The following is a 12,570-nucleotide window of genomic DNA, read 5'->3' on the forward strand; positions in this document are numbered from 1 at the left end:
TGCATAAATATTTCAGTGAAGTTAAAATTTGTAGTTCCCGTAATAGTTTTGAAGACATCAAACAGACAAGAAATCCGACGTATGTAGGGACAGACAAACAAACCTGTAACCAGGATATCCCCCGCCCCTACAACTTCATTGAGGGGCATATAACTAGCATCGACAGGCATTTTGCAAATGAAACAAGCACATTCGTTGAATTGATATCCCCCGCCAATATGCTTCTGGACACAAAAGTGTTATATTTGACACTCAAAAAAGCATTTTTTCAAGATACAAAGGGCCATAACTCCTTTATTAACAGATGGTGTACAATTCCATTTGGCGTGCATCATCCTCCTATCCATATATATAGTCATACTCATACCAAGTTTCAATGAAATCCGCCAAAGCACTTCCAAGATATGGCTACGGACACACAAGTGCCGCCAAAACAATATCCCTCCGCCTATGGCGGGTGATAATTAGAGAACACTTTTCCTAGTCTGTGTTCCAGATTATTTTGTTTAAAGTTTTAGGAGTGCTTCTACCTGTGTTAATACGAGTCTAGTTTTGGGGAAAACTGGACTCAATGCGCATGCGTTAAGTGTCATGCCAGATTAGCTTACGCTCTTCACACAGGTTAACGAAAAATTTCATTAAATATGAAAATGTTTCCGTGATTAACATGTGCGGACTGCACACGCTGATCTGGGGCAACACTTAATGCATTCCAAAGCGAGGCTAAAGTATGGCAAGCTAGCAAATATCACAGACCTCGCAGTAAAGTACTTGCAGAGTCGCCAGTGTGGGGTCATTAGTGTGGATTCATTTCAATGACATGGAATTCCATGGATCAATAACATCGACCATATTTGTTGGATTTTATATTTGTGGATTTTTTATAAGGTTTTAATAGGACTTCAGACATTTGTTTGTGGAACTCTTTATTTTTGTGGTTGAGCTGATGAACACAAATCCATGAAAAGTATGTCTCAAAATAATATCAGTCTCGCAGTATAAACATTGTAAGACAAGTACTAAAATAGGCATTGCTATACATTTTTCCCACAAGAATGAATCCCTAAAATAAAAATTTGTGATTTCTATATTCCATTCAGTACTTTTAAACTTTTCTTGACATCTTCGTGTGAATTTTAAGGAATGTATCCATTAGAAAGTATTTAATCCATCATAATGCTTGAACCTCCGAGAAAAAAATGTATCCGGTATACTCACAATCAGGAACACAGCACCCAGCATTGTAGCCTTCATCTTGATATCCAGGTCCATGGGGACTGCAATCATACAGGCACATGGGTGAACAGAAGGAATACTTGGTAACAGAGACAGACACAAGGGTGAACATAAGAAATACTTGGTCATACAGGCACATGGGTGAACAGAAGGAATACTTGGTCACTCAGACAGAAACATGGGTGAACAGAAGGAATACTTGGTCATACAGGCACATGGGTGAACAGAAGGAATACTTGGTCACTCAGACAGACACATGGGTGAACAGAAGAAATACTTGGTCATACAGGCACATGAGTGAACAGAAGGAATACTTGGTCACACAGACAGACACAGGGGTGAACAGAAGAAATACTTGGTCACACATACAGACATATGGGTGAACAGAAGGAATACTTGGTCACACAGACAAACACACGGGTTAGCAGAAGGAATACTTGGTCACACAGACAGACACAAGGTTGAAAAGAAGGAATACTTGGTCACACAGACAGATACATGGGTGAACAGAAGGAATACTTGGTCACACAGACAAACACACGGGTTAGCAGAAGGAATACTTGGTCACACAGACAGACACACGGGTTAGCAGAAGGAATACTTGGTCACACAGACAAACACAAGGGTTAGCAGAAGGAATACTTGGTCATACAGACAGGGTGAACAGAAGGAATACTTGGTCACTCAGACAGACACAAGGGTGAACAGAAGGACTACTTGGTCGCACAGACACATGGGTGAACAGAAGGAATACTTGGTCACACAGACAGACACATGGGTGAACAGAAGGACAACTTGGTCACACAGACACTGAGTGAACAGAAGGAATACTTGGTCACACAGACAGACACAAGGATGAACAGAAGGAATACTTGGTCACACAGACACATAGGTGAACAGAAGGAATATTTGGTCACACAGACAGACACAAGGGTGAACAGAAGGAATACTTGGTCTCACAGACAAACATATGGGTGAACAGAAGGAATACTTGGTCACACAGACAAACACATGGGTGAACAGAAGGAATACTCGGTCACGGAGACAGACACATGGGTGAACAGAAGGAATACGTGGTTACACAGACAAACACATGGGTGAACAGAAGGAATACTTGGTCACACAGACAAACACTTGGGTAAGCAGAAGGAATACTTGGTCACAGACAGACACATGGGTGAACAGAAGGAATACTTGGTCACACAGACAAACACATGGGTGAACAGAATAAATACTTGGTCACACAGACAGACACAAGGGTGCACAGAAGGAATACTAGGTCACACAGACAGACACATTGGGGAACAAGATGAATACTTGGTCACACAGACAGACACATGGGTGGACAGAAGGAATTCTTGGTCACACAGACAGGGTGACCGCATGAGTCGGATTTCAGGTTAGAAAATGTCAGAACAATCTGGTTCAGCAAAGGAAAATATCAGATACTATAATACATACACAAGGGATGCTATTCAATCATGATTTCAGTCTGTAATATGCATTCAAATACAAAGTGACATATATTTATTGATGTTCATCGTCTGATATTCAATAAATGAGTTAGATAGAACTTATATTTTATTGCTATCAAAACCAAACAAGCATATTTTATGAAAATATTAACAACTTCATCAATTGTTTTACAAGTCAGTCATTTATCTTTTTTGCAAGGAGTTTTTCGGTTTGCTATTGGCAATCACCACTACTATATTGAATGGCTCCAGGCTTTCAGTATGTGACACTTTGTAAAACAGGGAACCAGTGGTTGCTATTACACAAATTATGTGTATAAAACATATCCAACTTATTTATTGCTTTACAAAATATTAGGCATCTTTTTTACAATGAAGATATCAATAAAAAACAATTGCTGACAAGTTTAAATTTTGAACCCTTTTTGCAGAATGATAGATGATGTTGGTGTTGCACTGTATTTTATTTTGCATCTCTGAAAAATGGTAATGCACAGAAGAAAAAGGGAACAAAATTTGACTCATAATGAATAGCCTTAAGCATGGACATCTGTTAACAAGATGACTGCCAATCAGTTAGAAAATTTACACCATTTGGAATAATTTCAGAATAAAATTAGCATAAACTTTATTAAAGTATGTTTTCATTACACATTTTATTTATGCATGGACGTATTTTGTAAACCCGTTCCATTAAATTTTTTGAACTATTTATGGTTAATCCTAAGGTGCAAAAACCGCTTCAGTGTTTTACTCATTGACAACATTAAGACTTCTACCAACATTCTGATAGCTGCCATTAGCACATCTGCTCGACCTATTGGATTTACGGTTTTTATGCTGTTTGCAGCTCATCAGTATCTTGGCGTTCACCTATAGGAAATTAAGACTATAAAACTTGAATTTAGTAATAAAGGTATTTAATTAAATGTAACTATCTGAGGGACTACAATTGCATCAAAATACATATCTAAGTGGTAAAGGGTTATATAAAAGCTGCACTCTGTAAATACGGGGTTACTGCATGTTTATTTATTATCCTTCCTGATTAGCCTGTTCAAGATGGACCTACTTTTCCGTCATGACAGTATTATTGTTAAGAAGTGACTTGCTTTAAATTCAAAATTCCATAAAAGAGAAAATAGTCCATGATTAGCCTGTGCAGACTACACAGTCTAATCTGGGACAAATCTTAGGCACATGCGAACACCCCTGTTTTCCAAGAGTGTGTCTCGGTTACATGAGCAAAGTATGGTAAGGAGTCAAAGGAATTCCCAGTGGTGTTCGTGGTTAACTGATTAACCATTCGCACATGAGATCCCAAAGTTGTCAGCGTCCGTGAAGTACTCGCGGAGGGCGCCGGACCACTGCTTGCTGATCCTCCCCACCTCCGTGGTCCCGTCCTTGGAGAGCACCTACAAAACACATGTTCCACATAGTTAGTAAACTCACATTCAATTGTGTCTTGTTCTGAGAAAAATGGGTTTAATGCATGTTCGCAAAGTGTCATCCAAGATTAGCCTGTGCAATACAGTGTAAAGTCGAATAAATCGTAATTTGTCAAATTGTTATTATTTGGATAATTAATTGGTTTTAAACAAGAAAATTATGGAGAAAAACTACTAATGTTCATCCTTTGTTTAATCTATTTTTAGTCGTGGCGACCTTGACCTTGGAAATATTGACGTAATTCTTTCGTGCAACACACGGTCCAATGATAGTGAAAAAATGTGCCAAATGATTTTAAAATCTCACAATGAATGACATAGTTATGGCCCGGACAAGCTCATTTATGGCCAAGTTTGACCTTTGAACTCAAAGTGTGACCTTGACCTTGGATATATCGACGTAATTCTTTCGCGCGACACACCGACTAATGATGGTGAACAAATATGCCAAATGATTTTAAAATCTCACAATGAACGACAAAGCTATGGCCCGGACAAGCTTGCTCCACCCGCCCGCCCGCCAACATTCGCCAATCTAATAACCAGTATTTTCCTTCGGAAAAACCTGGTTAAAATTCAATAATCATGAAGATATTGCAGCTTAATTATTGTTCTTGTGCATAGTGAATCCCCTCAAGGATATCAATCTTCTTACGAAGTTTTAGGTTGATTGAAATTCAATGCAAGCATAAACATACTCTAGTAACTTTAAAAATATTGAAGCAGTACATGATATTGAATGAGAATACGATGTATCTACATGTACGTATTCAGTTTCAAAATGGTACCTTAATTACTTTTTGAGATAAGGTGCAGCACAAAAAGTAAGGTATCAACATTAACAAAGTGAAATGGCTTTAAAAATATATATGCAAGTATTATAACTATTATGCAGGCACTTCCGCAATCAGAATTATTTACAAATAAAGTTGTAAGTCGATACTTCTTGTAGAGTTCGAATATGACCTAAGCCAAATTTTAACGACTGACATGACCTAAAATATAGTTAAACAAAAGTCGTTGCTCTTGAGCATTACACTAACCCCAAATATTTATATCTACCAATGAAGTTCAAAGGTGATACATCATTAGGTTTTAAAGATATCCTCTGGAATAAAATGAAATAATAAAGAGCAATAGCGAGTACTCTAAAAATGTGAAAGCGTCTCTTGTGAACTTCATTTTTCTGCATAAATATTTCAGTGAAGTTAAAATTTGTAGTTCCCGTAATAGTTTTGAAGACATCAAACAGACAAGAAATCCGACGTATGTAGGGACAGACAAACAAACCTGTAACCAGGATATCCCCCGCCCCTACAACTTCATTGAGGGGCATATAACTAGCATCGACAGGCATTTTGCAAATGAAACAAGCACATTCGTTGAATTGATATCCCCCGCCAATATGCTTCTGGACACAAAAGTGTTATATTTGACACTCAAAAAAGCATTTTTTCAAGATACAAAGGGCCATAACTCCGTTATTAACAGATGGTGTACAATTCCATTTGGCGTGCATCATCCTCCTATCCATATATATAGTCATACTCATACCAAGTTTCAATGAAATCCGCCAAAGCACTTCCAAGATATGGCTACGGACACACAAGTGCCGCCAAAACAATATCCCTCCGCCTATGGCGGGTGATAATTAGAGAACACTTTTCCTAGTCTGTGTTCCAGATTATTTTGTTTAAAGTTTTAGGAGTGCTTCTACCTGTGTTAATACGAGTCTAGTTTTGGGGAAAACTGGACTCAATGCGCATGCGTTAAGTGTCATGCCAGATTAGCTTACGCTCTTCACACAGGTTCATCAGGGACAACACTTTCCGTCTACACTGGATTTTTGTTTAGAAAAGACATCTTTTAAACTAAAAAATTCTATATAAATTGTAGAATGTCGTCCCTGTTAAGCCTGTAAGGACTGCACTGTCTTTTACGTTTTGTCAGAGAGGGGCTAATATGAAGATAAGCGAAGAAATGTGCATTTAATTATGCTCGATTTCTGTCCCATGGCCCAGCAAATATTTTTGAGAGATTGAACAATCAATTATGTTTATTTCTTTATGAACACTAACTAACACATAGGCAAGAGTTAAAATACACTACAGATTGTACACCGCCAACTAGCAAGCTAATACAGTACACAATATAACGTTGTAACTACACATAATATAAACACTATACATTAATTCACATTCAAAGTAAACAATATAGTTGTTCGAAATAATGACATTTAGTGAAAATAATGCTGACATTGGACTAAATTGTGTCCTTTTTTAAAGGAATGAATACGAAATATGCCCATGCACTAAATAACACAGTGAGAAGTGTTTCCCTGCCAACCAACAAATAAAATTAAGCATGTGTTCCTCAGTATATGCAAATTCAAGCATGACTGCTGGTTTGGACTTAAGCAAGAACAGATGCCATTTTATTTGGTTATTACTCAAATACTGTACATAATGAACTCTGTTAAATCAATGATAATTTTTTTTCTTGGACACATAAATAAATGGTTTTCTAATTTGAAAAATACAATTCTAATTTGATATACTAAAACACCTTAAAGGTGCAAAATGTAGGATGAAATATGAACCATGGCATAACAACAATAAAAAAATAAAAATACAAACACATAAAGCTGTCATATGAAAGGGGCCTTTTCACAGATTTTGGCATATTTTGAAGTTTGTCATTAAATGCTTTATATTGATAAATGTAAACATTGGATCTAAAAAGCTCCAGTAAAAAATCAAAAATAAAATTTAAAAAAGGAAAAAAAAGTAGCCGGTACCAGGGCTCAAACAAGTGACCCCCGGAGTCCTGGAGTTAGTCTGAAGTAAAAACGCATTAGCTCTCTCGGCTATTCAGCAGGGTATACACAGTTTAAGTATTTTATACCTTATATAATCAATCTTCGTTGTTTCGTAAATTTAAATGACAACAACAGAACTCTCCAAATTATTCAATCGTTTCGCGTTGCAACGCTTTATAATTTTTAGGTTTTCAAATCGTCAAAAGATACATATAACGGCATATTGGACTATGGTAAATGTTCAGTAATACTGTTTTCTTACAAATATCATAACTAAAACGAAAATTTGCGAATCTGAAACAACTTTTTTCAATTTTGTCAATTTACCAAACCGTGAAAAAATCCCTTTAAAATAATAAAAAAACACACAAAATTATTACAATATAAAGATGAATATCATCCATGTATCACTATACATCACTGGCAATTATCTTAAATACATGTCTGTACACATTGCAAGTGTTCTGTAATTTATTTGTAAGTTATTAATCTCTCCCCCCCTTCCAAAAATAATTAAATATATATATTGAAAAATGATACTTGATTAAAACTATAGTTTACATTGCCATCACACAAGAAGAAGAAATATTACAACATTGCACAAAATTGTTATTTTGATGCAAAATCAAAAGAGGAGATTGGGTTCTACAAATTTTTAACTCAAAATAACTCGAGTTTCGATTCATGGTCCATAGGTTAGTTCCAGGAGGCACTTTAAAAGAGTTGGTTATTCTGGTTCTGGTTGCCAGACTGCTCAAAGTACATAAAGTCCTGGAACACAAAACAAATTAAAAACTCATTAAGATTGCCTTATTTTGGGGAAAACTGGGCTTAATACATGTGCATAAAGTGTCGTCCTCACGGGCTTATCAGGGATGACACTGTCTGCCTAGACTGGATTTTTGTGCAGAAGAGACTTCATTTTAACCCTTTGCATGCTGTGAAATTTGTAGTCTGCTAAAATGTTGTCTGCTGAATTTCTAAAATTAGCATTTTCTTATAATTTTTTCAAAGAATACTATCAGAATAGCAAACAGTTTGGATCCTGATGAGACGCCATGTTCTGTGGCGTCTCATCTGGATTCAAACTGTTTGCAAAGGCCTTGAAAATTCGGTTCCAGCGCTGAAAGGGTTAACGAAAAATTTCATTAAATATGAAAATGTTTCCGTGATTAACATGTGCGGACTGCACACGCTGATCTGGGGCAACACTTAATGCATTCCAAAGCGAGGCTAAAGTATGGCAAGCTAGCAAATATCACAGACCTCGCAGTAAAGTACTTGCAGAGTCGCCAGTGTGGGGTCATTAGTGTGGATTCATTTCAATGACATGGAATTCCATGGATCAATAACATCGACCATATTTGTTGGATTTTATAGTTGTGGATTTTTTATAAGGTTTTAATAGGACTTCAGACATTTGTTTGTGGAACTCTTTATTTTTGTGGTTGAGCTGATGAACACAAATCCATGAAAAGTATGTCTCAAAATAATATCAGTTTCGCAGTATAAACATTGTAAGACAAGTACTAAAATAGGCATTGCTATACATTTTTCCCACAAGAATGAATCCCTAAAATAAAAATTTGTGATTTCTATATTCCATTCAGTACTTTTAAACTTTTCTTGACATCTTCGTGTGAATTTTAAGGAATGTATCCATTAGAAAGTATTAAATCCATCATAATGCTTGAACCTCCGAGAAAAAAATGTATCCGGTATACTCACAATCAGGAACACAGCACCCAGCATTGTAGCCTTCATCTTGACATCCAGGTCCATGGGGACTGCAATCATACAGGCACATGGGTGAACAGAAGGAATACTTGGTAACAGAGACAGACACAAGGGTGAACATAAGAAATACTTGGTCATACAGGCACATGGGTGAACAGAAGGAATACTTGGTCACTCATACAGAAACATGGGTGAACAGAAGGAATACTTGGTCATACAGGCACATGGGTGAACAGAAGGAAAACTTGGTCACTCAGACAGACACATGGGTGAACAGAAGAAATACTTGGTCATACAGGCACATGGGTGAACAGAAGGAATACTTGGTCACACAGACAGACACAGGGGTGAACAGAAGGAATACTTGGTCACACAGACAGACACATGGGTGAACAGAAGGAATACTTGGTCACACAGACAAACACACGGGTTAGCAGAAGGAATACTTGGTCACACAGACAGACACAAGGTTGAAAAGAAGGAATACTTGGTCACACAGACAGATACATGGGTGAACAGAAGGAATACTTGGTCACACAGACAAACACATGGGTTAGCAGAAGGAATACTTGGTCACACAGACAAACACACGGGTTAGCAGAAGGAATACTTGGTCACACAGACAAACACAAGGGTTAGCAGAAGGAATACTTGGTCATACAGACAGGGTGAACAGAAGGAATACTTGGTCACTCAGACAGACACAAGGGTGAACAGAAGGACTACTTGGTCGCACAGACACATGGGTGAACAGAAGGAATACTTGGTCACACAGACAGACACATGGGTGAACAGAAGAAATACTTGGTCATACAGGCACATGGGTGAACAGAAGGAATACTTGGTCACACAGACAGACACAGGGGTGAACAGAAGGAATACTTGGTCACACAGACAGACACATGGGTGAACAGAAGGAATACTTGGTCACACAGACAAACACACGGGTTAGCAGAAGGAATACTTGGTCACACAGACAGACACAAGGTTGAAAAGAAGGAATACTTGGTCACACAGACAGATACATGGGTGAACAGAAGGAATACTTGGTCACACAGACAAACACATGGGTTAGCAGAAGGAATACTTGGTCACACAGACAAACACACGGGTTAGCAGAAGGAATACTTGGTCACACAGACAAACACAAGGGTTAGCAGAAGGAATACTTGGTCATACAGACAGGGTGAACAGAAGGAATACTTGGTCACTCAGACAGACACAAGGGTGAACAGAAGGACTACTTGGTCGCACAGACACATGGGTGAACAGAAGGAATACTTGGTCACACAGACAGACACATGGGTGAACAGAAGGACAACTTGGTCACACAGACACTGGGTGAACAGAAGGAATACTTGGTCACACAGACAGACACAAGGATGAACAGAAGGAATACTTGGTCACACAGACACATGGGTGAACAGAAGGAATATTTGGTCACACAGACAGACACAAGGGTGAACAGAAGGAATGCTTGGTCTCACAGACAAACATATGGGTGAACAGAAAGAATACTTGGTCACACAGACAAACACATGGGTGAACAGAAGGAATACTCGATCACGGAGACAGACACATGGGTGAACAGAAGGAATACGTGGTTACACAGACAAACACATGGGTGAACAGAAGGAATACTTGGTCACACAGACAAACACTTGGGTAAGCAGAAGGAATACTTGGTCACACAGACAGACACATGGGTGAACAGAAGGAATACTTGGTCACACAGACAAACACATGGGTGAACAGAATAAATACTTGGTCACACAGACAGACACAAGGGTGCACAGAAGGAATACTTGGTCACACAGACAGACACATTGGGGAACAGGATGAATACTTGGTCACACAGACAGACACATGGGTGGACAGAAGGAGTTCTTGGTCACACAGACAGGGTGACCGCATGAGTCGGATTTCAGGTTAGAAAATGTCAGAACAATCTGGTTCAGCAAAGGAAAATATCAGATACTATAATACATACACAAGGGATGCTATTCAATCATGATTTCAGTCTGTAATATGCATTCAAATACAAAGTGACATATATTTATTGATGTTCATCGTCTGATATTCAATAAATGAGTTAGATAGAATTTATATTTTATTGCTATCAAAACCAAACAAGCATATTTTATGAAAATATTCACAACTTCATCAATTGTTTTACAAGTCAGTCATTTATCTTTTTTGCAAGGAGTTTTTCGGTTTGCTATTGGCAATCACCACTACTATATTGAATGGCTCCAGGCTTTCAGTATGTGACACTTTGTAAAACAGGGAACCAGTGGTTGCTATTACACAAATTATGTGAATAAAACATATCCAACTTATTTATTGCTTTACAAAATATTAGGCATCTTTTTTACAATGAAGATATCAATAAAAAACAATTGCTGACAATTTAAATTTTGAACCCTTTTTGCAGAATGATAGATGATGTTGGTGTTGCACTGTATTTTATTTTGCATCTCTGAAAAATGGTAATGCACAGAAGAAAAAGGGAACAAAATTTGACTCATAATGAATAGCCTTAAGCATGGACATCTGTTAACAAGATGACTGCCAATCAGTTAGAAAATTTACACCATTTGGAATAATTTCAGAATAAAATTAGCATAAACTTTATTAAAGTATGTTTTCATTACACATTTTATTTATGCATGGACGTATTTTGTAAACCCGTTCCATTAAATTTTTTGAACTATTTATGGTTAATCCTAAGGTGCAAAAACCGCTTCAGTGTTTTATTCATTGACAACATTAAGACTTCTACCAACATTCTGATAGCTGCCATTAGCACATCTGCTCGACCTATTGGATTTACGGTTTTTATGCTGTTTGCAGCTCATCAGTATCTTGGCGTTCACCTATAGGAAATTAAGACTATAAAACTTGAATTTAGTAATAAAGGTATTTAATTAAATGTAACTATCTAAGGGACTACAATTGCATCAAAATACATATCTAAGTGGTAAAGGGTTATATAAAAGCTGCACTCTGCAAAATACGGGGTTACTGCATGTTTATTTATTATCCTTCCTGATTTGCCTGTTCAAGATGGACCTACTTTTCCGTCATGACAGTATTATTGTTAAGAAGTGACTTGCTTTAAATTCAAAATTCCATAAAAGAGAAAATAGTCCATGATTAGCCTGTGCAGACTGCACAGTCTAATCTGGGACAACTCTTGCAGACTACACAGTCTAATCTGGGACAACTCTTGCATACTACACAGTCTAATCTGGGACAACTCTTGCAGACTACACAGTCTAATCTGGGACAACTCTTGCAGACTACACAGTCTAATCTGGGACAACTCTTAGGCACATGCGAACACCCCTGTTTTCCAAGAGTGTGTCTCGGTTACATGAGCAAAGTATGGTAAGGAGTCAAAGGAATTCCCAGTGGTGTTCGTGGTTAACTGATTAACCATTCGTACATGAGATCCCAAAGTTGTCAGCGTCCGTGAAGTACTCGCGGAGGGCGCCGGACCACTGCTTGCTGATCCTCCCCACCTCCGTGGTCCCGTCCTTGGAGAGCATCTACAAAACACATGTTCCACATAGTTAGTAAACTCACATTCAATTGTGTCTTGTTCTGAGAAAAATGGGTTTAATGCATGTGCGCAAAGTGTCATCCAAGATTAGCCTGTGCAATACAGTGTAAAGTCGAATAAATCGTAATTTGTCAAATTGTTATTATTTGGATAATTAATTGGTTTTAAACAAGAAAATTAGGGAGAAAAACTACTAATTTTCATCCTTTGTTTAATTTGGCTTATGTCCGAGTTACTGAAAAGTAGGAATAGAGAATACCTTTCAGCCATTATCATTCAGATGCAAAGTGA

The 12,570-nt window shown here is 37.7% G+C and overlaps 2 protein-coding genes across 12 annotated transcripts in view; both read right to left on the reverse strand.

The window, feature by feature from the left end:
• Positions 1-6,209: 6,209 nt before the first annotated feature.
• Positions 6,210-12,570, reverse strand: part of LOC127842368 (phospholipid scramblase 2-like) — a 67,216-nt gene continuing 60,855 nt past the window's right edge. For both annotated transcript variants that reach the window (XR_008031562.1, XR_008031563.1), the window contains exon 12: positions 6,210-6,557. The gene's annotated coding sequence lies outside the window, so the exon portion shown is untranslated. The remainder of the gene's footprint in view (positions 6,558-12,570) is intronic.
• Positions 6,581-12,570, reverse strand: part of LOC127842371 (phospholipid scramblase 1-like) — a 36,366-nt gene continuing 30,376 nt past the window's right edge. For 9 of the 10 annotated variants that reach the window (XM_052371846.1, XM_052371849.1, XM_052371842.1 and 6 more), the window contains 3 exons: positions 12,163-12,265; positions 8,706-8,764; positions 6,582-7,748 (listed from right to left, as the gene is read on the reverse strand). In XM_052371846.1, coding sequence (XP_052227806.1) covers positions 7,692-7,748; positions 8,706-8,764; positions 12,163-12,265 — 219 coding nt within the window. In that variant the 3' untranslated portion in view covers positions 6,582-7,691. Of the gene's footprint in view, positions 7,749-8,705; positions 8,765-12,162; positions 12,266-12,570 lie in introns of all 10 variants that reach the window. The other variant, XM_052371841.1, reaches the window with a different exon arrangement.

The sequence above is a fragment of the Dreissena polymorpha genome, chromosome 8, assembly GCF_020536995.1.
Source record: "Dreissena polymorpha isolate Duluth1 chromosome 8, UMN_Dpol_1.0, whole genome shotgun sequence".
In the NCBI taxonomy this organism is placed as follows: Eukaryota; Metazoa; Mollusca; class Bivalvia; order Myida; family Dreissenidae; genus Dreissena; species Dreissena polymorpha.